Source organism: Cuculus canorus, chromosome 6, assembly GCF_017976375.1.
Source record: "Cuculus canorus isolate bCucCan1 chromosome 6, bCucCan1.pri, whole genome shotgun sequence".
NCBI classification, from domain to species: domain Eukaryota; kingdom Metazoa; phylum Chordata; class Aves; order Cuculiformes; family Cuculidae; genus Cuculus; species Cuculus canorus.
In genome coordinates this window covers 21,236,482-21,261,372 of record NC_071406.1, presented here as the reverse complement: position 1 = coordinate 21,261,372, position 24,891 = coordinate 21,236,482, and the positions used below count along the sequence as shown (strand labels likewise).

At 42.1% G+C, this 24,891-nt stretch overlaps 1 protein-coding gene across 2 annotated transcripts in view; it reads right to left on the bottom strand.

The window, feature by feature from the left end:
• The window catches only part of CERS6 (ceramide synthase 6), a 123,159-nt gene extending 101,346 nt beyond the window's left edge, over positions 1–21,813 (bottom strand). For both annotated transcript variants that reach the window (XM_054069705.1, XM_054069706.1), the window contains exon 1: positions 21,504–21,813. In XM_054069705.1, coding sequence (XP_053925680.1) covers positions 21,504–21,673 — 170 coding nt within the window. In that variant the 5' untranslated portion in view covers positions 21,674–21,813. The remainder of the gene's footprint in view (positions 1–21,503) is intronic.
• Positions 21,814–24,891: the final 3,078 nt, after the last annotated feature.

The following is a 24,891-nucleotide window of genomic DNA, read 5'->3' as shown; positions in this document are numbered from 1 at the left end:
GCTGCAGCCAGAAACATCAGACAGGGAAGGAAACCTTGCAGCACAACACATTTGTGAGTGGCATGCATGGCTACCATCCAGTCGCAGGAGCTCACCACATGAAAGCCATGCTGGCGCATCAGTTTTGACTGATGAAATGCTGCAGCACATGTGAAACAAAAGAAAAGAAGTAATTTCCTGTCAGGGGTATTTGCCAATCATTTACATCTTGTATCCAAAAGCAAGTGTATCTTGTACCTCAAAGCACACAAGAAACTGCTACAATCCTATTTTCTTTTAGCTCACTACAAGATTTTTGTCAGCAACTTGCACACTCCAACTTCAAACGATCCCACAAAGGACATGACTGAAACATGATTCTCTCCTATTATTAGTATGTAACTGCCCACATCTATCTTTCTGCTGGTGTTTGAAAAAAAAGGATGAAAAATTCCCAGTGCTGAAAATCAGGCAGAGCACTTATTAGCCCTGGCAGGTCACAAAATACTTGCAAGATAATGATTACTTAAAGCTTTTAAAGTGCCACGTCCTTGTTACTTTTTGTATTTCTGTCTAGGGGTGGTACCTACCATCTCATCTCCTTGGGATCATTAGAAGGGTCCTGCTTGTTGTTAACACACCACAGCACATGCTGCTTGGGATAAAAACAGCTGCTTCTGCACACCACGACCATCACATTTAAGAGGAACTGGACCCTGCTCTGAATTGGTTTAGTACTTTGTATGAGAATATAAAAATTGAAACTAATAACCAAAATTGGGAACCCAGGTGAGTTATAATCATGTTATTACAGTATATTTTTACACAATTGTACATTGTAAATTTTATTTTTTAAATAGGAAGAAAAATGGTTTCTATGACAGATCATCAAGTAATTCTCATTTAGGAGCATGACTAAAAAGTCAAAAACATTCTGCCCTTAAAATAAGCCATGACCAGGCAACATGAGGGTACAGACTGACCAAAGAAGGAATGTAGATATTCCTGAAGGCACAGGCTAACCTTGTCCAACCATCGAAACTCACAGAGCAGAACTTAGACACAAGTACGCTGCTTTGTTGGGGATCATCCCCTTCCACAGGTCTTTAGAGCTTGTCTCATTGTTCCAGGTACTGCAGTAAACCAAGCATTCTGGTGCAAACAGAGAATTACAAGACAGCTTGGTGGAAAAAGCACAAAAGCTATTTATTGCGGTATCTAATATGTTGATCTGCCAACTGAAACAGAAGCAACGGCCAGTCTCACCCAGCGGGTGCAATACTGCTGCACTGCACTGTAGAGTGCTCTATGCTTGGTGAGGGGAGGAAGAAAGGAGGAGATGGAACAGGGTGAATAAACACCTAGGTAGGAATCCCTGCAGGACTCATTTTGAAGACTTACCTGTACAGCCTCTGCCCCAGCAAACACAGGCATTCATAGCCCACCATATGCACTCAGCCAGTTGCCACTAAGACCCTCAGAGATCCCTGCTCTGTACACTCAAACATTCAGCACGAACATCAGTTAAGTATCTGCATAGTGCTTGAACTGCAGCAATGCTTTGCAAGCACTGAGAGCGCTTCATAATTACCAACTTTACACAGAATTATAGATCAAACTCTGCCTTCCCTCAAAGAACAAATTAGATGTGACATCTATATCCAGGATACATGAGGAAGTACCACAGCCCAAGACTGTAGCTCACTTACAGTGGGGCTGTAAATGTCAGGCCAGCAGATATAATGCCTCAGAAAGATACTTGCAGCAGCTCCTTTGAGTGGGCACCTCATTTCAGCTCCTGGGCTGACAGTCACTTTCTTGACATGCATGTCAGTCATCGTCTTCCAGAGAAATGTTACCGACATAGCCTGGCTCCCAAGGATTGTGACCACTGCCTCCACACCGACAGCCAGGAACACAAAGAAAAGTAAAAGTCTTCAGAATACCCAGAACTACGGCACAAACATAAATTTTACTTTAGAATAGGAATTTACTCCACTCTAAGATCAGCTTCTACCTTCCTTCCACCTTCAGCAAGAAGCATTTGCAAAACTAAGGAGGGATCGAAGAAAGAGGGCTGGGGAATGCTGTTAAACCAAGGTCACAACTGCATGCAGAAACTATATTTTTCCAGACCTAAAGCAGGTGAATGTTATTGACTGACACAAACCAACTAGAGAGAGAGAGAGAGCCTCCAAGGAGCTCCCATGAGGCCTACAGAACCTCCCCTGGTCTACGCACCCCCTTTGCTTTGGTTGTTCCCCATCACTGCCGCCACCTCCTTGTCAAATAAGCGCTGAAAACTTGCGCTCTTCAAGAGCCTCTTCAGCTGGCAAGAACCAACACTGAAGCCACAGCCAGTGCCATTGGGAGCAGAGATCACGAGCAAACTGAGAATCTGCAGAGCTGCATGAAGCTGTCCCCCAACACCACTGCCTATCGGCACAATGAAAGAGAACCTCAGGCCAGGGAGAGTAGGAAGCCAGGGTGCAACCAGCAAGGATGGGTTTATGCGGTTTCCTGATGCAGTTCCAGCTGCATCTCGGAGGAGCTTCAGGAACAGAAGTGAGTTGCCTGGCTTTCAGTTGTGTATGGCTTTTTTGTAGCATATGCAAGTGGTTCAAGAACAAAACCAGTTATTAAAAAACACAGAACAGGTAAAACCTGTTTCTGTCAATGACAGAACCTTGTGCTTCAGATAATGAATGGCTCTAGAAGAAAATTTCTCTGTGATCAAATGTCAGAAGAGAAATGCGATACACATACCTACTCAGCAACCGAATATTCCCCTTCAGATATCTGTTATAATGTTTATCCAGAGCATCTGGAGGGTCAAAGCACTGGTCGTCAGCCTGTCATGAATCCCCATGCTGTTATAGTATTTAGTACTAATCCCTGGTCCTTCACTGCTAAATAAGGGGAGAAAAATAAACAAACAAGTAATCCAAGCAAAGGCCAGGACCATTTGATGTAAATAGAAATAAGAAGGCAAAACAATTAGTTTAGAGATGGCAAAAACAACCAAAAAGTCTTTTAGCCTCATTTAGCTTTGTGTGCAAAGCAGCATCACAACAACCCATGCACAAAGTGAAGATTCGCTGTATTTCACGCACTTTGTAATACTGTGGGCAGGATGAAAAAAAAAACCAAGCAGCTAACGTCACACAGCAATCAAATACCCAGAAGGAGAACGATGGCAGGGCAAGGGGAGACAGAGCCTTCCTCCCCAGCAAGCTAGCAGAAATAGGTGCCTTCTCTTACTGCCTCACCATACATGCCCGTTCCATGACACTATACAGTAATGACATTTTAAAGCACCAAATCTGAACGTTCGAAACAAATGCAGCTGTTCACGTAGGGAACAGAAATAAATAAATAAATAAATACTTAAATAAAAGCAAGCTCTTCTAAAGAAAGAGATTTATAACTGATTCTGTCTGCAGAGCCATACAGAGTGAGAAAACTAGGTCAAATCTTTTGCTAGCCAGCCTCGCTGCTATCTGTCCGTGCTCTCCTCCCCTTCAGCTTTCAGCAGTTATTGAAGAAATCAATTAATGAGAATGCAACAGACCTGTCATGCAGGTCTTAAATTACTCCTGCTTGGTACATATCAGAGGGTCATCTATGCAGCTACAGATGGAAGGGTTAAAAATGAAATCATTTTGCAATTCACAAATCCTAATCTTAGAGCTTATGTACTCAACGCTATTAGGTCCATTAGCAGCCAAACAATGATGCATGTTAAAAAATCAAAAGAGATGGAGGGTGCAAAAGGCAGACAAAGATAGGCTAGAAAGAGGCAAAAACAGAGGAACTGCTGTGCTTTCATTGTGCTTGCAGCAAAACCAGTACAGCATCAGCTGCTTTTAATGACATCTTGCTAGTGTATTTTCTACAGCTTCATGAGTGAACAGTTTTAGAACTGTCATAAATATCTCCATTTTGACACTAGATTTCTGAAGAGTAACTGTAACACTAGTTTTTATATTTACTAGTCACCCTGCATATGTTTAAAATAATTATCTTCTAGGGAAAGAAAGACTCTCATACTTCAATTCATACATTTACTGTTACAAAAGCATTGAGTGTTTTTTTAAATCTTCATAAAATGTAGGGACCAAGCCAGTCTAATTTCAGTTAATACATTTTTATCCATTTCTCTCCTTCTGTTGCACAAACAGAAGGCACTTGGTTTCATCATTTAAAAAACAACAACAACAAAAAAAAGATCTGCCATTCTGTATCAGCTGAATACTAAAACAAATCACTTTCCAACTCCCTTTTCCACCACACATAATGTGCTACCTGACAAGTTACTGGCAAGGCAAAGAAATCAGCTTCCCAACTTACTGCAGTGATGGCCAACCAAACTGGTTTGACAGGCCAGGTATCGCAACCTTCATATGGTTGAGTGCCACAGGATGTTATGCTGACAGCTGAAAGCTGAGGGAATGCTGGTGTGCCCCCTGGGCTGGGTGAGGGAGCCAGTCTCAATTCCTAATGGCATGCGCCTCCTCTAATGACACTGCTTGCCAAGGGTGTTCAGTGGTGGGAAAGGCGTGCTGGGGGGTGGGGGGACTGTGCTGCTGTTAAGCAGGACTGTCTCATTCATAGAATCATAGAATGGTTTGAATTGGAAGGGACCTTAAAGATCATCCAATTCCGACCCCCCTGCCATGGGCAGGGACACCTCCCACCAGACCAGGCTGCCCAAGGCCCCATCCAACCTGGCCTTGAACACTTCCATTTGCTTTGATGGAAAATAAAAGCTATTGTGGAACGTGACACTTGCAGAACCAGCTGCCAAAATACACAACCAAATACTCAAGTCATTTTAGCCCCGATTAATGGAAGTCATCATGTCTCTTTCCACACAGGTGCTTAGCAGTTTCTATTATGCTACTAAAGCCATCTTCTCTAACCAGTAAACCAAGGGCTATCACAGAACGCCTGGAAAGCCATTTGGAGCACAGTATACAGCTGAGCAGCAGACTACACAGAATGCACCCTAAATTTCAGAACATGCATCGAGAGCCTCTGCCTTTGATGTTTCTTTACCTTACCCTTGTGCCTTTAGTTAAATTCCCTTAAGCCAAGGCTATGCTACCCAAAACACATCTAAATCAACCCCATCTGGCTTTTCATTCTGAGCTGGATCTTACCTATAGCAGTCACTGTTGAAGCTTCACAGTCTTGGATAATTTTTCACCCTTAACTCAGCGAGGCACTAACAGTTACCATCCCAGTACCTAAGATAAACAGCCATGGAAATCTGGAGGAAAAGGTTTTGGGGTTTCTTGTTGGTTGGTTTGGTTTTGTTTGTTTCATTTAGGCTTTTTTTGACACACTAAGAGGAGGGGAGGCATCTTGGACCTGAACCCAAAAGGATACTCTGTATTTGTAACAAATAAGATGCAAAATGCAATGTAACAAGCTATGCTTAATGCCTCCTGAAACAGAAGGCAAGCAAAGAAATTATTGAGGTGTACATGAGGTGCTAGACAAAGCAATGTAGGGAATATAAGCATTTGTAAGAAAATTGCCAGGCTCAAAACATATGGAACCACTACACTGTCAGGTCGCAGCATCCACACACTTTGACTCACTCTAAGCAAAGCTAATACTCAGTTTTGAAGTCTATACCTTAATGCCAATATTTCTTCTTGAGCGGTGCTCATGCATGATGGTCAAATACAGATCTTTTGCTTCCATAAAAATTCAAAGCTTTTACCCCTTTTAACACAGGTTAGATCAAATGTCTCTATTTACCTAAATGTTAGTTCCCTTATTTATCTTTCATTTGTTAAATATTGCCCCAGGATGGAAAATACAGTCTGAGATTCAAAAGGAGGGGCTTTTTTCCCCATCCTGTTCAATAGATAAATTTGATTGGCTTCATTTGCGGAAGCTGGATTTCTTGTTCCACAGGTCAATCGGAAACTGGCATTGTTCTTTAAAAATGTATAGCATAGCAGCATTGTCAATTAGGCTTGCTTTCTATAAGAAACTAGTTTCTTTTTATTATTAAACTACCAGCTGAAAATACAGTGTACTCAAAAATAAAACTAGAAATTACTTTTTCTTTATTTAAGAAGTCACTCAAGTCAATGTTTCATACAGTTCAACAGCAGCTCTCACGAACAGCCAAACTAAGTAAAGAAAACAAAATTTTTCAGTTGTTTAAATTCCTCTGTTAGATCATTAAAGCATCTTATGACTGATACTCTGCTTAGAGACTTAACAGAAGATCTCTCTTATGAAATAGGTGTTTCTCAATAAGGAAAAGAAAGTTTATGGATTTCCTTCCTAAGCCTCAGCTATTGGGAAAACATTCTATCAGTTTCTCAGAGAACAGCTCTTGTCCTCTATTGGGTTCTTGCCATAATGAACATCTGCTAAGTCTATAAATTAATTGCTGAAAACATCTTGTGCTTCTAGATGATCCAGGCAATCATAGCTGTTCTGGGTTACTACAGAACATTACCATTTTTCTCTCTCACACAGGCACACATCCCCTCCTTATATTGTAGCATAAGGCAGGAACAATCATTTTGCATTATTTTTCATGTCATAAAATAAACCTTCAGTGCTAATCAAGTCATCTGAGCAGCACACCGTAAGTTTCCTTAGATGATTTAAGCAGTACTTTTTGTAGGGTGATAGCCTCAGGATATGAAGGATGCCTTGCCTAGCTAATTGAAAATACTTTCTGTCCTGAAAACAAGGATTGTTCTGTCAGTCTTCTTGGTTTGTCAACAGCCAATTTTGGCAAGAAGTCGCAATGGGCCCTTCCATTCTGAAGAGAAGGCTACAATCCACTTTAGAGAACTCCCTGCATGTAACAGTATTTCTCTTATTTCCCCCCAAAAAAGCCCATCAGACTCAAATTCCACCTGCTTGCTCTATATTCAAGATCTCCCATTCTTCCTGGCTATATTGACATACTACAGCATGTTACCTCATCTCATGCCCAGCTGTGAATTCCTCTGTCCTTGGAGCTAGCAGTTCGGCAACCAAAAATTGGCTTAATACTATTTGTGACTTCTACAGATAAAAATCGCCTACTCTAATGAAAGTTTTATACTAGTCTCCTCTATTTCCTTTCAATGTTCTTGGTTTTACTGCCCATCCACAGTTCTGGTGAATGATGCAGATCCAGTCTCTCACCTACCTTAAGTGACAATACCTACATTTTCCAACCAAACCTGGAAGATAGTTATTGACTTAATTTGGAAGGAGTAGCAAGGGTGCTGTCTCTCCCAAAGAGCAGATTTCTGGATGCCATCAGCAGAGATAAACAGATATCAGTCTGTAACCATTTTGGGTCACATCAGCCAGCTGGCACCTCTTTTCTTTCTTATTTGTGATCTGTCTTCATTAAAGATGCTGCAAGAAGTTGGGAGTGGTGCCTGGGTATGCTGCAGTCTTCCACGTGGGAGGGGATTGCAAGGATACAAACACTATGGCTTTCTACAGCCTACTTTAAAAAAAAAAGTAAAATTTTAATTCTTCTCAAGAATTTTCAGTTCTGCCCCATGCACAACTTGAGGCAGACAGATCACACGTACATCAAGTCTCTTCCTTTCCTAGGACACAACTGTTCTCAGGTATCTTTGATTTAAAAGTGTATCTGAATAGGGCAGTTGCGAATGCATGTTGTTTCAAACAAATGGACATGCCTGGTTACACCACATTCCTCCCATCTGTATGCACACATGCCATGGTCCTGTGTTCTCCCCTCACACTGTACTGTTAGTTTCACTCCCCTCTCCTAAGCCCCAGAAAAGACCTGTGTACTCCTTCCAATTCTACTTCTATGCTCCATTCCCACCTCTAGTCCTTAACCATTAACAATGTTTACATAGTGAGGAGGAATTTGGGGGATAATTAATTTCCTAAACTTTAAGTTCCAAGTAAGCAACAGAAGTGTCAAGATACCGAAGAGCAACAGATTGTCACACCACAAGCCACATGGTCGCTGCGCTGTATCTCTTAAAAAGTTATTTGCATTAGTCACACACATGAGGAGGCTGACTTGTCATGATCTGTCATATGAGATGCAAATATTTATTGATGGCACAGAAGTACGCCAACTTTTAGGTTTATTATCACTATTTTAACACCGTTAGGAGCTTCTGGAACACCAAAATCACTCAGCCTGTTCTGCAGTAGGACCAAATGAACTTAAAGTTCATCACTATTCCATTTATACCATAAATAATCCAGCTGCAGGATCTAAATCTAAAACTATGATCTGAGAGCTGAAGTACACAACAGTAGTGTACTATTGTCATAAATAAAGTCTAAGAGTAAACCAAGCCCTTTATTAAAATGACAATAACTTTGTAAACACTAACTTTTTGTATCTTGTCCTAAATAGCATTCAGGTGCACAAAAGCAGGATCAAAGTACAGATTTTTGTGTTCCAAAACTGATTTCTTTTTAGTCTAATAAAGATGACACATCCCTTTGGTACACAGCACTGCCACACACAGCAGACCTCCTTAACTTACGTATCTTCATGCCAAGAATTATACTGCACTTCCACAGAAAAGCATCAGCATTTCTTTCTGTGGTTTTTCAGCTTTATACAGTCTTATTACACACAGCCAGCTACACAGTCATCATATTATTACATAGACCTTCCTCAACTGTTCATATGCATTAAGTCCCCTTTGCATCTCAAAAAAACCTTTTGGAAGAGGCAAATATTATATCATCATTACCCCTATTACTATGTTTTCAATACAATTTTTGAGGTCAGCAATGAGGAGGGTAAAAGAATTGTGTATCACTCTTCATAAATGGACAGCAAAGCAAGGCAATACCATTAAAATTAAAGACAGCCTCACAGACTGCACATTCCTACCCTGAACAGTATTTTTTTCATTTCTTTCAAGTAATTTGCTGGACATCCTATCACATTGTACAATATGCACATTGATTAAGAGGCATAAGCACAGCCAAACAGAAAAAGAAAAGTGTAATCCTTAATGACAGGCTCAGAGAGTTGGGGTTGTTCAGCCTGGAGAAGAGAAGGCTCCGTGGAGCTCTTATAGCGACCTTCCAGTACCTGAAGAGGAGGCCTACAAGAAAGCTGGGGAGGGACTTTTTACAAGGGCACGTAGTGATAGGATGAAGAAGAATGGCTATAAATTGAAGGGGGGAAGATTTACACTAGACATTAGGAAGAAATGCTTTGCAATGAGAGTGGTGAAGCTCTGGAACAGGTTGCCCAAGGAAGCTGTGGATGCCCATTCTCTGCCAGTGCTCAAGGCCAGGTTGGATGGGGCCTTGGGCAGCCTGGTCTAGGGAGAGGTGTCTCTGTCCATGGTAGAGGGGTTGGAACTAGATCACCTTTAAGATTCCTTCCAACCCAAATCATTCTACGATTCTATGATAGAGTCAGTACATGTTATAACAGCACAGCAGAAGGGCAAGACTTTTCTTCCTCTGTATTTCAGTTGCTGCCTCTTCCATACACAAGAGCTGGGAAGCAATGGACAAGACAGAAGCTTCAGATCTGCCTTTGTTAGCCACCAGCAGCTCTGCAGAACATCATGCATAGATAGACAGCTTTTGTTCGAAGAGGGGGAATCGACAAGAGGGCAAAAAATAAGAAAAAATAAGATGGGAGCAGATGCAGGAAAAGAAAACATTTATGGGACATACAGAAAAGGAGATGAAGATCAGAGAGATGCACAGCAAGAGATACTGGAATAAACCTCAATTTTAATCTAAATATGAGACATGTAAGGGAAATTGTTCTGACAAGGGGGCACAGCTGTAAGATACAATGTGAGAGAGAGAGAATTCAATTGTCAGGAATCAGATGCTTTACCCCAAAACAATGCGTTCTTTTTGAATAATTAATAGGCAGCTTCCATTACAGACATAAAACAATCACAATTCTAAAGTCTAGCTGTATATTCATACAGCCCTGGTTCTTCAAAGACATGATGGTTGTTGTGTTTTGAGTTATAAATGAAAGCACAGTAGTGAAATACAACAAACCAAAGAAATGCAAAAAAAACCCCATATGACTCCTAAAATCCACCTTCCAGAACAGGGCAAACAATATAACTACAAAGCACTTATGTATTAGTATAAATGCAGGTTCCTCAAGGTAACTTTGCAGTTTTTTGTTCTTCAAGGCACTCTGAGTAAGAGATTTGTTCTTAGTATTGAAAGCTCTTAAGCCACTCTAGTGTTAAGCTTCAGTTATTCCAATCAGGAAACAAGGCAAAACACAAGTAATGCTATGGCGATGGATACCAAGTGCTACTTGTCTTCAAAGTGAGCAAGATGAAGCAGTGTTCTTCATTTCTTCTAGTGTACCTTTCATCTTGACAACTGAAGGTAAATGCCAGGATACAAGTTTGAGCTCTTGTCATGATTCTAGTGAACCATCAACCTATTTTTGAGAAAATCAAACTGTTCTGAGATTTTTTTTAATAAAACAAAATTTAAAAATAAAAACAACAAACAAAAAGAAACACAAAAAAAACTTTCTGTGCACCATGTATATATATATACAAACTGAGTAACTCTTAAATTAAGAGATGGTCAAGAATGTATGATTCTGGAGGCTGGTAAAGCTACAGGGATCTCGGTTTTGTCTCTATATCATTGCCTTATAACAAGACCCATTTATCAGTGCTGGCTGAAAGTCAGGACATCTGTTTCTGATGAAATTTTGACATTTCTAAATTTCCACTTCATTCCAAACTGGAAGAGACCCAAATATTTTTCACATTTCCTATAAATGCTCTAGAAAATAATAATTTCAGGTTAGCACATATGAGAGCTCCTCTAATTAGAATATAGGGTGTGTTTCTTCTGCAAAATACCTGTTTCGTTATCACCCCAACAACTGACATTTTTAAATATCTCATTTTCTAATCCAGACAGTATTTTATATCTATTCTTAAAGATTTTTTAATGTAACGAATGTTAATAAAAGACATTTTGAAAAGCATTACTTCAGAGTGATATGATGCCACTGTGGTGTATAAATTACTGTGTTGCACACATGTATGTATATATTTACAACTACAGATATATTGTCAGTATATGCAATTAGTAAATATGGAACTAAAGACTGGCCTCTCTCTGGTATCTTGTAAGACAGATTTACTCTTATTATGTTGAGCTTAAAGTGAATAAAAGCTTTTCCAGTAAGGCATGTGATCACCATTCCCTGTCTTCTAAGCACCTCTGTGAATTTTTTTCAAAAACAAAATTATCTTGAAGATATTGCAGTGTGGAGAAGAATCAACTTAAGGGCAACAAAACTAAAATTATCCTCAAAATTGCCTGTTCTAATAAAATTTAATGCTGTAGGAGACTGAAAGTATTGATCCTAGAAGGGAACAGAATGTGTTTATACCACAGCAACTCAGACTTGATTTTAGGTACCCACAAGGTAATTCCTGTCTTAGGTAGAGGAGGTCCACATCTGTTTCTTGATTTACTGCTCTATTTCTGCTCACATGCCAGATTACAATAAAATCAAAAGACCTATTCTACAATAAATGAAAAATCCAAATCTCCATTCAGTAAGTCTTATGTGCTCTGCCCTAAGTTTCTTCTGCTTCAACCTAATTCTCACCTATTGAGGTTTCCAAGACAGTTTACATACTTCATGCAGATGCAGGATCTCGAGAGCCTCTAGGAGCCCTGCACTTTGAAAACACCCCATCTAGTGAGGTTTATGATTTCACAGAATCACCGAGGTTGGAAAAGACCTCTGGAGATCACCAAGTCTACCCCTGTGCTCACTGCATGGTCAACTAGAGCAGGATTGTGCCCAGTTGTTTTTTAATATCTCCACAGATGGAGACTCCACAGCTTTTCTGGGTAACAGGTACCAGTGTTTCACCACACCAGGCAAAAGTTTGTTCTCATGTTTAAGCAGAATTTTCTGCATATCAGTTGCTTGTCATTCTTTCACTGGATAGTACTGAGTCTGAGTCTGCCTTCTCATTTGTACACACCAGTAAGACCCCCCCTAAGCTATCTGTTATCCAGATTGAACCATCCAAGCTCTCTCACCCTCTCCTCATGTCAGATGCTTCAAATCCTTCAATCATCTTAGGGGCCCTTTACTGCCCTCACTCCAGTATGTTTGTACTTTGTAGAGGGGAGATCAAAACTGAATGCATCACTCCAGACAGCTTCACCAGTGCTGGGTATAGGGGAATTATCCCTTCCCTCAGCCTGCTGGCAACACTTCCCCCAATGCTGCTGGTGCATTTCTGGCTCATATTCAACCTGTTGTCCACCAGCGCTCCCAGGACTCCATTTGCAGTTCAATTTGTCATAATCACATCAATGCAATCACTACAAAGTTAATTTAATTCAACAGGTTTTGCAGTCTTGGGGAACATTTGGTGCTGGAACTATTCACATTTTCAGGCTACTCTCTTATCACATCAGTTCTCTCGCTTGTCTCATACTAGGTGTGTGGGAAAAGTTAACAGATAAGCATCAACCACCCAATTACCACACAATTATTGCTTCAATACATACAAAACACGCTCTCACTTGTGGCCTAATCACTTGCTTTTCTTTTGCTCAATGGCTTATTTCCAACATAATGCCTGTAAGAGGAATAAATACTCCTCACTGAACCCGATCACCTTGTCTAGCAGCATGCTTTGAACAACCGCAAGCAGTAAACAGCAGGAAGTTCAAGAAAATCTAATGCATAACTGAAGAAAACCTCGTCAACAGGCACATTCCCACTCATGACCCACTCATTACCTGAAACTTGGTTTACAACAGAAGCAACTGGTCTCACCAGTTGCAAGGGGGACTCTGGTCTTGATGATTCACTGGTCTTATGTGCTACAGCAGTGCCCAGGAAAGCCACAGCCCTGACAGTCAGCTAGTGAGAGGCTGGAGCCCCCAGGCTCCCCAACTGAGGAGGTCTCCTCCTGGTTGAAAAGTGCATCAGAGGTACTCACCACTACCTGAGTTCACACACACACACACACACACACACACACAGAGAATTTCTCAGCTCACTTTCATTTCACATCAATTTAGTTTTGTCTGCTTTGTCACACTATAATGCCTACAGGTTTAGATTAGCATTCCACGTTTACGCTGCCCACCTACAAAGTTTTATCAGTTGCTATATCAAGGCAAATTTCTGCACTTCTTAAGGAACACATTTGTTTGGACTGTCCGCTGCACAACAGCGCACTAAGCAGTTTGTCTCCATCTGCATTGGACCACTGCATTTCCCTCAGTGACAGCTTCGCCAGTCACAACAGATACAAGCAAAAGCAAGCAGAAGGGATGTTGCAACGTGCCACATTGATCTTCTTTTCACATTACTCACTCTTGTGATCAGCAACTGCTTTTGACTAAGCCGGGGGGCCCTTTACTTTACACTGTATAGCGCACTCTTATTTCCAAATAAGCAGTTCCCTGCCACTGCATGAAGACGTCTCTCAGTAGCCTGGGCAGTTGGGCTTGTTCGTACCATTTGTCCAGGTAGACAGTATTGGTGCAAAATCAGCTTTCACAATTTAGAAGTTCTGTGTGACTACACGATGCCAAACATCTTAGGAAAGTGAAAGTGGAGAGTGGCCTCTGCTTCTACTCTTTTCTCAGTAAGGATGCAAGTCACAGCAATGCAGCAAACAACAGTGAAAGTTCAGGTATCTATACAATGTTGAATAGAACTAAATTCAGACAGCAAGGGAGGCCAAAAGGGAGCGAAGAGATTCCAACTCCAAAGTGAGGATTTCAGCATCATTTCTACCAAGCCTTTTTCTCCTTCTGCTTGCAGAACTAAAAAACTTTAAGTTGATCTCAGAGGACTGTCGACAAATGGACAACGAGTAGATGAGAAGACACCACAGGTAATCAATAAAACAGCCACTTCTCCTCTGGGTCATCCCACCGCTGTTAAAAACAGAGCATCTAGCTTGTTACAAAGGAGAGACAAATACTACTGCACAGACAAATACATAGACATCCTTGGGAAACTAAGATTTTATGCAATGAACACCCTCTGCACTCTAATATCTGTTTTTGCACAAGTGCAACTACGTCAGCTAGATTTTATTTATGTTTTTTTAGTATAGTACTGTAGGTTATTCCTTCCCCTGATCCCTACAGGAGAAGTCAAGATAAAGAAGATACTATTAAAAGGAAGCTTTTACTGCACTCACACTGAGAAAAAATGCAAGCGATTTAGATATATTGCTTAAACCATCCTAGTGTGACCTATGAGTGCAAAGAAGGCTTTTCATCATTTTAGACCAAACTTTAAAAAGCATCATTTATAATATTATAATGAGGTTTAGGTTAGTGAACCTGAAAGCTACTTTATTAATACAAGGTAGTCTGGAGAACCTTAGCCTTCTGTTCTTCCCTGTGCAAAAGCTAGCTTAGATTAATAGCCAATATACAAATATGTTATGTATCTTACATATTATAAAATACACAACACGACTAACTGGATGGTATGTTTCTTTACAGCTCTTAGACATTCTTAGTAATTACACAGACAATTACCTTGACAGTTAAAATTTGATGTTACATTAGTAACACTTACATGAGGCTTCACAATTGCCCAGCAGTATGAAAGCTTACCAGTGGCAAAATTTACGATTATGAGAGGTATTAACTACATTAAAAAACTCAAATCATCACAGTTTACTCTCTGATTTAGGTACAGGTCCACCAGCATTATGAAAATCACCTCAAAGATTATAACTGGCGATGCTAAATACTCCAGCTCTCCCACCTTCATCACAATCTGACCACTTCAGAATAACCAGAAAGGTATCATTCTTGTGAAAAACTGATGGATGTCAGACAGTGTGGAGATGGTCTTCTGTAAGGACCACATGCTAAAACAACTTCCTCACAGAGGACAGGAGATCTCGGCCCATTCAATTGTCAGAAACTTTGTTCACCTTAAAGCAAGACATCAGTGACTCCTTCTCTTTTAAGGAGTCAATGACTCACATTTCCCTCCCTTTCCCTTGATCTGAATGATCCCTGCTGCATCCCAAAATCTATTGGTGCCCAATGAATTAAGGGGTCACTGGTGTGCGAGACTACAGAGCAACTAAGGTGTAAGATGAACACCTCCAAGGAACTGTTGATACACATCATACACATCTGACCGTTCATAAGGTGCTAACTACAATTTTAATCATACTACTTAGTGTAACATAAGGTTACCTCACTTAAGAAAGCTACATACTTTTATGCTGCAATTTTAAATTTCTTCTCAAAACTTAAGACCACTTTAAGAAAGGCACAGAAGCCCTAAATACTAATTAACTGTCAAACTACTGTAGGCATTCAGTATTTAACAACTGTTGGGAAAGAACCCAAAACAAAACAAAACAAAATACAAATACAGTCAAGTAAGCACTGTTCAGCTCAGGCATGCCCGTCCTCTCTGCCACATGGACACATAAGAGAGAGTCAAGGGAATAGCTTTCCCCAAATGTTAGTGTTACTGAACACTATATACACACTGATAAGACACTAGTCTGAAGATGTGTAGAATGGGCAGCATATCAGAAGCTCTTCTTTTTCCAAGAACACATTCTTAGCAAATGCCCTTTAATCAGTGACAGAAGCAGACATAAGAGATACCAAAAGAGCCACAGGCAACTTGGATCCAACTGTGTAGTTACAGAAATCCAAGCAGGAGCAGAATGAGAGTTTCTAACAGTAACTGGAACCTGCACTCAGACAAAACCCACTAACAGCAGCTCTGCCCCAATGACAAGCTCCTAGCAACCACTAGTGACCCATAACCCAAACCCTTCCCTCAGGCGAGCCGTGGTTTGGCTGTCATAATTTTGTCACCTGGGTAACTCAGAAATCAGTTTCAATGGCATTCGCTACTGGAGCTCAACACATATTTCCCTTTTAATTCTCAATTTTGCGACTGGCACTAAGGTGCATCTATAAGTGGTCCTTTACAAAGGACATTTAAATAGGATACATTTTATCCACTCCATTTTATTTTAAAGGAACACTCTCAGCCCACTTCCGAACACACAACTACATTACACAACATACCAGCAAACACAAACACAATCAAGGTGGGTGAGTGTACACCACACTAGTCAGAGCTGGTAAGACAGAGCTACACCCATGCCAAGACAGGCAAGTGCTCTCCAGGTAGAAACAATATTTTCCTTGTGAGTTAGTGGCTGAGGCTCAAACAGTGCAACCCCAGGAAACAAAAACTGGTTACATTAAGGCAAATATAAATGACGAAAATTAGTAACTAATGAAAAGAAACACAGACAAATACATAGTAAAATTAGTGAGATGTTAATTTATTTTAAAGCTATTTACTGTTAATGCTCTATTATCACTATTTTAAAAAGAAATTTGCTTAAAGTTTAAAAGAAATAGCTATTTTTTTGTTATTTTCTTTACATTGCCTGTGTCTTTTCATAGGAAGTTATCAATTTCAATGTCCTATTCCATTTCAAATGAATTAAGCATTTATTAAATGATAATCAAGTAAAACAAACCTTACAGATCATCTTATGAAAAACAGAAATTATGAAAAAATACAAAGAAAAAAAACTGAGAAAGTTATTGTCAGGGAACACATGTATCCACTTACACCCAAGTGAATTATACCTGAATGACCAGATTTTGCCTACCACACAGAGAATTAACCAAGAAATCTACAAATATCAAGCCTACAAACTCGTCCTGATAGAAGTACCTATCAATGCTCCCTCCAGCCTCCCCAGGCAAGGTTTTGTGCTGCTGGAAACACAGCAAGTTTGTATTCCCTCTTCCAAATTCTGTATCCTGTCTATCCTATCTTGTTGTGAGGAAACACCCATACTAGATGTCTTAGGGAATCACAAAGATCAAATTTGTGTGTATACACCACATACCAGAGACACTTGCAAAGCTTTAACATATTGTTACCTCCACGAATTTTTACAGTTATCAAAATACATATGTACTCATTTTATTTTTTTTTATATAGAAATACACATATGTGCACACACACAGTCGTATTATGTCACCCTGATCCACTAGGAATTCTACTGTGTCAGATTAAATGACAGACAGCTGAGCTTACCTTTGAGGCTGAATTATCATTATAAAAGCAAAAAGTCACACAAAAGCTGTCAATTGCCATATGTTCAATGTCTGGAGTATCTTGGTGTGACTGTCAGTGAATGATGAGGCTGCCTTTAAACCAGCACAGCTGGAAGGCTGCTCCTATATATAGCCAGGCTATCCCTGACCAAACGAGCTATTCCATCAGCTGAGGAATATCAGCTTCACCTTTGAGAACTGCCACCACATCAAGACCAGAGTACAATAAAGGCATTATAAGCCTAGTTTGCTGATTTATGGAGCTATCTCACGAGATGTGGGCCCAAACTGCTGCTTACAAGGCCAGAGAAATAAAGTATACTGCAACTACAATAAAAAGATGATATATGAAACACCTGAGTAGAGGAGCCAAGTGTAAAGAAAGCTGTAATATTTGGCTATTTGGCTCAGAAGACTGCTATACCACATCAGAAATGTGTTTAGTTAGCACTTCTTTTGGAGGATTGAGAGAAGTCTCCAAAGCAGGGGTGTGTTATCCTCTAGTTTTGTGTCCAACAAGCACACTAACTGCTGAGCAAACATTTTTTTTTAATAACCACACACCCCTCACAGAGGACGTGCTTGGGAAGATAGGAAGGATGCTGCTTTTGAGGAGTGAGGTCTAGTGCATAGAGAAAAGAGCTGCATGATCCCATAAAAGAATCAAGAAAAATTTTATTTTCCCAGAATAACTGATGTTTCTTTATCTTTTCATGCCAATCAAAACTACGATACCCTGTTGTCAGTAAGAGCAGTTTCAATGCAATTTAACTTGTCTTGGCCCACACTAGACCTGAAAAGGATCTGCTGAGACAGAGACTGGTATTTTTGAGCATTCATGCTATTTCCTTATGGCTGAAGGTGTTGTATAGCACAAGAGGGGATCCCTAATTGCTTATGTGCTTTTAAAGGAAACAGTAAGACACCCCAAATGGATGGATATACAAAGAAATACGTCCCCACATTACCACTGCACTCCTGCTCATCTTCCAAATTACTAGGTAGCACCATCTTTGTGCTTAGTTATTATAGTTTTTTAAAATGTACTTTGTGTTTAAAGAAATAGATGAATGAGAAGGAAAGGAAAAGAGAAAAGGCCGTTAAGGTATTTTAGCACCTCATCCATAACTATGATGGCCTCAACAAATAGATTCACTATATCTCATGGTTACCTGATTACACCTCAGAGCAAAGCTTATTTCAAGTGCACTTATCATCATGAGATCCAATTGCTGAAGCTATTCAGCACACACTTAATGTTCTAATCTACTATTTCTTTCCATTCAAGAGTACTGGTCAGGGATGGCAGGACAAGGAAATCAACAAAATAGTTTATCTGAAAAGAAAAGAAAAAAAAAGAGAAAAAAAAATCAGAAGTGTCTAGATGCTTTTCTTGACTTGGTTAGTTGATTCATCAAACCAGTAACAAAAAAAATATCCCAGTAGGATTAACTTTGCTAATAATAGGTGAATATGTATAGAACAAAGTTTTCAAGTTCTTTCATTTCAGTTGCACCCATAAATAAATACACATAAATATATAAATGAGGTCAACCTTTACCCCTTAGCATAACAAGTTTTATCCCCCAGGCATATCAAGAAGTATGTATCAGACTCACAAAATCCAAATAAGAGCTCCCCCCAAACCATAACTCTTCACTATTGTGAAGATCCATGAAACCATTTAAAAGCACACTGCTCCAGCAACCTAGCAGTCAGCCACTAGGAAGGAGTCTGAAAATAATGGATACAAAATACATAATCAGATTCTCAACACCTTGTGGCTGCTTACCTACCAGTATAAAGAACTACAAGAGCGTTAGGTATCTTACAAAACAAAAAGCAGAACACACTGATTTTACAAATACTGCAGTACAACCATGGATGCAGACCTGTTTTATTAAAAAAAAATAATACAGCATCTATGTTTATTTTTTCTTTAGTTGCCACCATTGCAAAAACAAGGAACACATATGCAATAGCTTGTTCCAGGATGTAGCATGTACATCAGTCATCAACAGCTTGAGTTTTGAAAGGAAAAATGTAGTTGTTTTAATACATAGAAGAATGAAAAACTGTCAGTTTAACAGACATTCCTCTCTTTTCCCTTTCCAATCTTGCATAGCTTTATCAATTGAAATAATTGTAAGCCTTTAATTAATGTGTGCATGAGGAATTTCTGTGGCTCCCAACAAACAAAGCACAAAGGTCTAACAAAATAAATTACTAATGAGCCATAATAAGGCTTGATTATTACCCCATTCAAGTGAAAGACAAACCCCTTGCTTTGATCAGTGAAAGCAGGTCCAGTCACTTTTGCTCAGCCTACTTGAATAAAACACTCTACATGAAAAATCAAAATTGTACCATGCTGTGTGGATTAATCCCACACAAAACAGCCTGATCCTACTGTGACAGTGGAGTTTCACAACTGATTTGAAATTTAAAAGGAAGAAATATATACTTAAGTAATTGCTAATAAAATCCTCTTTGGAGGTCTCTCACCTACTGTCAGGCTAGTAGAGGACATTTCCAGATCAAAATTTCAAAATTAGCCTAATGAATACAGGAGAACTCTGAAAAAAAAAGTACTTATTTCCTCATCTGTATAACACTTAAAAATATAATGTACTGCAAAATTAAAAATTACTTTAGTTGAATGAAGAAAAATAACCAGAGAGAGTGGATACAGACAACTAAATAATCAGAGTACCTTCTGTAATGCTAACGGCCACATCAGAATTCTATAAACAATGTTATTCTACATTTACGCTGAAATTGACTCCCCGATTAACTGTTCTTCCCTCTAAACACAGCCCTGCCGGGATACATATTGCAGTTCAGATGGCAAGAGATGCAACATCACGCACCCACTTTCAGCACTTGAAAGCACGCATTGTACAGACTGCAAAGGAGGGGAAAAAAAACCACACTAATGCTTTGACATTATCTAAATAATACTCGGGGTTCAAACTGTAACTGTATCGCAGTCCTTAACTCAGGACAAGTCTCCAAATGCATTTTTGATAACCTCAGATTTCCATGCAGAGCACAAGTTTTTGCTGTCTTTGTCAGTAAATCCATAATGCAACACAGAAGTTAACAACGGCCCATCGCGGCTTTTTTTTTTTTTTCCAAAACAAATATGGTCCTCTCAACCAAGTCGCCAAGTTTTTCACAAATCAACATCCCAGGTGTCAAATTCCAACCAGGTCGAAGGAATCCTTAGGAGACACAGACTCCTACGTGGCAGATCAGCTATTTTATCATTTTTAAAGCATCTTTACAGCCTTTCTCTGGCACGTAGTAACTACTGGCCTTCCGCTATCTTCCTTGACTACCGTAACAGCACGGCCTAGGGCAGACAGCCCTGAAAACACGTAGGTGCCGGCACAGGGAATCCTTTTGTTCTCTGCAGATGGAGGGGACCGCACCTTTGTCAGGCAGCACAAAGCCTGAGCGAGCGAGCGACCCGCGCGGCCCCAGCCCCCCCCCGCGCCGGGCGCCTCTGCTCAACACCCGCGAGGGGATGAGCGCGCAACACACACACTGACGACCAATACAGCAGTTTGACACCTTCAAGTGTATATATGTATATTTTTATATGTTTGCGAAACGTGTGCGTTGATTTCAGGAATTCGAGGAGCGGCAAGTTTGGTCCAGTGATGCGCAGCGCCTGGAGCGCCGAGACTCGCTGCCACAGCGACCCTGTCCGGCCATCCAGCGGCGCTTTCCCTGGGGATGCTGCCATGCCCGGTCATCCAGCGGCTCTTTCCCTGGGGATGTTGCCCTGTCCGGCCATACAGCGGCTCTTTCCCTGGGGATGCTGCCCTGTCCGGCCATGCAGCGGCGCTTTCCCTGGGGATGCTGCCCTGCCCGGTCATCCAGCGGCTCTTTCCCTGGGAATGCTGCCCTGTCCGGTCATCCAGCGGCGCTTTCCCTGGGGATGCTGCCCTGTCCGGCCATACAGCGGCTCATTCCCTGGGGATGCTGCCCTGCCCGGCCTTTCAGCGGTGCTCTCCTTCGGGATGCTGCCCTGCCCGACCCCGCAGCGGCGTCCTCCCTGGGGATGCTGCCCGGCCCTGCCCTTTAGCAGCGCCCTCCCCGGGGATGCTGCCCACCACGCCGCCTCCCGTCCCCAGCTGACGCTCAGGTTCACCGCCACCTCCCGGCCCCTCGGTTGTTCGGCGGGGGCACGGGCACCCGCTGCTGCCGGGGCTCCGTTGCCGCACGCGGCAGGGAGCGGCTCCCGTTCCCGGGGCCGCCTCGCCTCCTAGCGCCCGCGGGCGAGGCGCGCAGCCGCCTCCCGCCACGCTCCCGCAGGGGCCCGCGGGGGCCGGGGAAGCGCGCGAGCCCGGCACCGCCGGCAGAGAGGAGGGGGCGCCGCGGCTCCCCCGGCCCCGCGCTACCTTTCGAAGAGCATCCGGATCATGAAGATGCAGAAGGCCAGGGGGAAGGCGAGGTAGAGGTCCTCCGCCTGCGGGAAGGCGGCTTCCTCCGTGCTCTGCAGGTCCGCCCAGGTGACGTTGTGCGGCAGCCAGAACCGCTCGTTCCAGAACCAGGCGAGGATCCCTGCCATCTTTGCTTTGTCTGCCGCGGCTCCGCTCGGCCTGGCGAGGCGCGTGCGAGCGGCCGCCCGCAGAGGAGGAGGACGGAGGCGCGTCAGCCCCGCCGCCGCGGCCGATGCTGCGGGGCCGGCTCCGCGCCCCGCCCGGCACCCGCCCGCCGCCGCCCCATTGGCTCCCGCCGGGGCCGCCCCGCAGCCCTCCCGCAGCCCCCACCGAGCCGGCGGGGACCCCGGCGGCCGCCCGGTGGGGGCAGGAGGCGGTGACGCCCGGAGCGCTCCTCGCCGACCCCCGCGCAGCCGCTGCCCGGAGCGCGGCTCCCCGCTCTCTCCCGCTGAGGCGATGACAGAGGAGCCGGGACCGTCCCGAGAGAAAGGATTTCCGAAACGTTTAATGGCTTAACTCTGCGCGCAGGCACGGGCGTTCAGTGAGGCGCGGAAAAGAGCCTGAGCGCTCACCACCGCCCGCAGCAAAACTGCGGTCAGGACGCGCTTTGCAACCCCAGCTACAGAAATCCCTTTGGTTTTTACTTTCGGTTCCTTTTCTCGCTGCCCGGTCCCGCCAGAGACGAGCTGCGAGAGGAAAGCTGTCTTTTGTCGCCACGGGACTTTACGGCAAAGGCGACTCGCAGGCTTTAGTGGCGCTCCAGCCGCAGGACCGCGCCCGCGGCGGTCTGCGTACACGCAAAATCACTTCAAGTGGTAGGTGCGGTGCTCCGTAACATCGCTGTGTTGTCCGCCCTGCCTCACTTTAGTTTGGGAGGCTTCACTTCTCTCCCCTGTACTATCACACTCTCCAGCGGGCTAATGAATACCGAGACACTGGCTTCCACACGTGGCATGCTCCAGAGCTTTATCATCCTGTCTTTAGGTCGTCTGCTAGCTTGCTCTTTCCCTTCAGGGACACTCTGGTTGGTTGTCCTCCAAAAGTAATTGCACAGGTCCTCATGTCTACGCTGAAGAAAATTCTAAGTTAAACACACAATCCTGATGATGTGATAAATGCTATATTGATTTAAACCAAACAAACAATTTCTGTATACAGAGAGAATTTCCATGTTCAGGGAAGTTTCAGGGATTACTTTGGCAGGATGGCTGAGGAGCCATGTGTGGGAACCTGCCACCAGATGTTTCTGATCTATTGCTGAGCCAGCATGCTGAGTGCCCATCATCATTCGGATGCAATTCTACTTTTGCGAGAATGAGGAAAGAGGTGGTAGCTGAAGGCTGCTCCATGCACACCCAGTCCTTCAAATAGTCTGAAAAAAAAAAGTGGGCTGTAGCACTGCCAGCTTTGCCTGCCCCCATCCCTGCCTTCACTGCAGTTGTCACAGTCTCTGACTCGAGCTATCTGTCAAAATCCAGCGGTTTGCTGCAATTTCTGTTCGGGGGGAAAACTGAGCATGGGAGTCGCGTGCCTCTAACACAGCCTTCTTCACTTACAAATAATGATATTCTGAGCAGAAGAAAACATTTCTTTGATCAAATCAGCAAGACCTTTTTTAGCCAGTGCTGAAAACATAACTGAATAATATCTCCCTTTCTCCTTCCAACCTCTCTACCTTGTTGTCATGGCCAGATTTTACCCCGCTTCCAACTGACCTAGAACTTCTCCTGGAAGTTCATCTTCCAGCACTCATGACAAACACTGGAGCTGGCTCCTGCACATATACACACATCTTTCTTCAGTTACAGTACCCAAATTATCCAGATCGCTCCATTTTTCTGAATGGACTTGCATAAACCAGTCCTAAATGAAGATATGACCATGCGTCCTCAGAATGACCTCAGAAGCATAAGCTTTGAAATCTATTGATGAAGAGCTCTTTAGGTATCATTTTAATAGCTGACAATACATAGATAACAGCTTACTTAATTTGCTTCACAATGATAATTGTGTTTACAGCAAAGTTAATTTTAGGCAGAAAATTGGTATCTTTATCCTGCACTTGAAGGTGACCTGTCTTTTTGCAGCATATTTCAATATTCCCATGAGTTTAGAAGTGTATTCAATATTTATGTCTGTTTCCAATACAACAAAGTAGTTCTTTCCCAGTCGGTACCGAGGCTTACATGGGCTGGTGGTTGGCATTGGCTGTGTACAGATACAGGAAAGGAACAGATCTTTGCAAAGTGAACCTACCAACAGTAATAATCTGGTGATGCATAAGAGATTAATTCCTGCTGAACAATTAATGTAATTGACTTCTGTGTCAGACTAAAATTATGGTAGCATGACAGATCTCTAAGCATAGCTGAAAATGAATGACATTTTGAAACATTTGGGAGGATTCTAATTGAATTGAAATTGTGGCAGCAATTACATAGACACAACCAAGACAGGACTATGGATGAGTATGCTTGAATCTTGTGCTTTGGTGGGAGATATTACGAGGATTTGTTTTTCTGTCCCCTAACACTGTTACATCACAGAAGGGAGCCCAACAGAACTTTATAAACTGTGGGTTTTATGTATATGGTCTCAATATACTGAAGCAACTTATTCCAAGACTGTGCTAGAACTTGGCAAAAAAAAAAAAAAAAAAAAAAAAAAAAAGTAAAGGGCTGAAAGTAAGTCTGTTTCTTCAAAAGTCCTGCCTGGCCACTCTCCGTAGTATACAAGAGGCAGTAATAGCTAAGCAAAAACATATACACAAAATCCCCCAAAGTTACTGAAATTCTGTTTCTACTCCAAAAAGAAAAAACTGACAGACTGCACGTTGCTAGCTCAAGACCTTGAGTGACTAGCACAGTGGCCATCGTTTATATCTTGTTTGTTTACCATCAAGAAGCCAGGTTAGAGAGTTCCATTAAGTAATGGAGCACATTAGACATCAATTGATCAGGACAATGTTCAAACAGATACTGCAAAAATTAGATAAAAAAAGCAGTGTGCTGTTTAACACAGAAATGCCATTTAAAGTTTTCAAGTACTACATTTATGCTGCAAATATGGCTTGAGTTACAAGCTCATAACAAAACCTTGGACACTTCCTTCAAGGGTATTGACAGTGATCTTTCCTGGTGGGGGAATGTCTCAAAAGCAGCTTTACTAATTCATGATTGGCAATAGCCTACTATTTTTATTTACCTGTCACGGTTTGGTTATCCATCTGCAGTCAACAGGAGTGTATATGGTGTCTCTAAACCACTTTGGTTTAGTTTGGTAATGTATATTTTTTGGCACCAAAGTGTCTGTGCCATACAGTTGGCCACCTGGAGGAGTTCCTTCA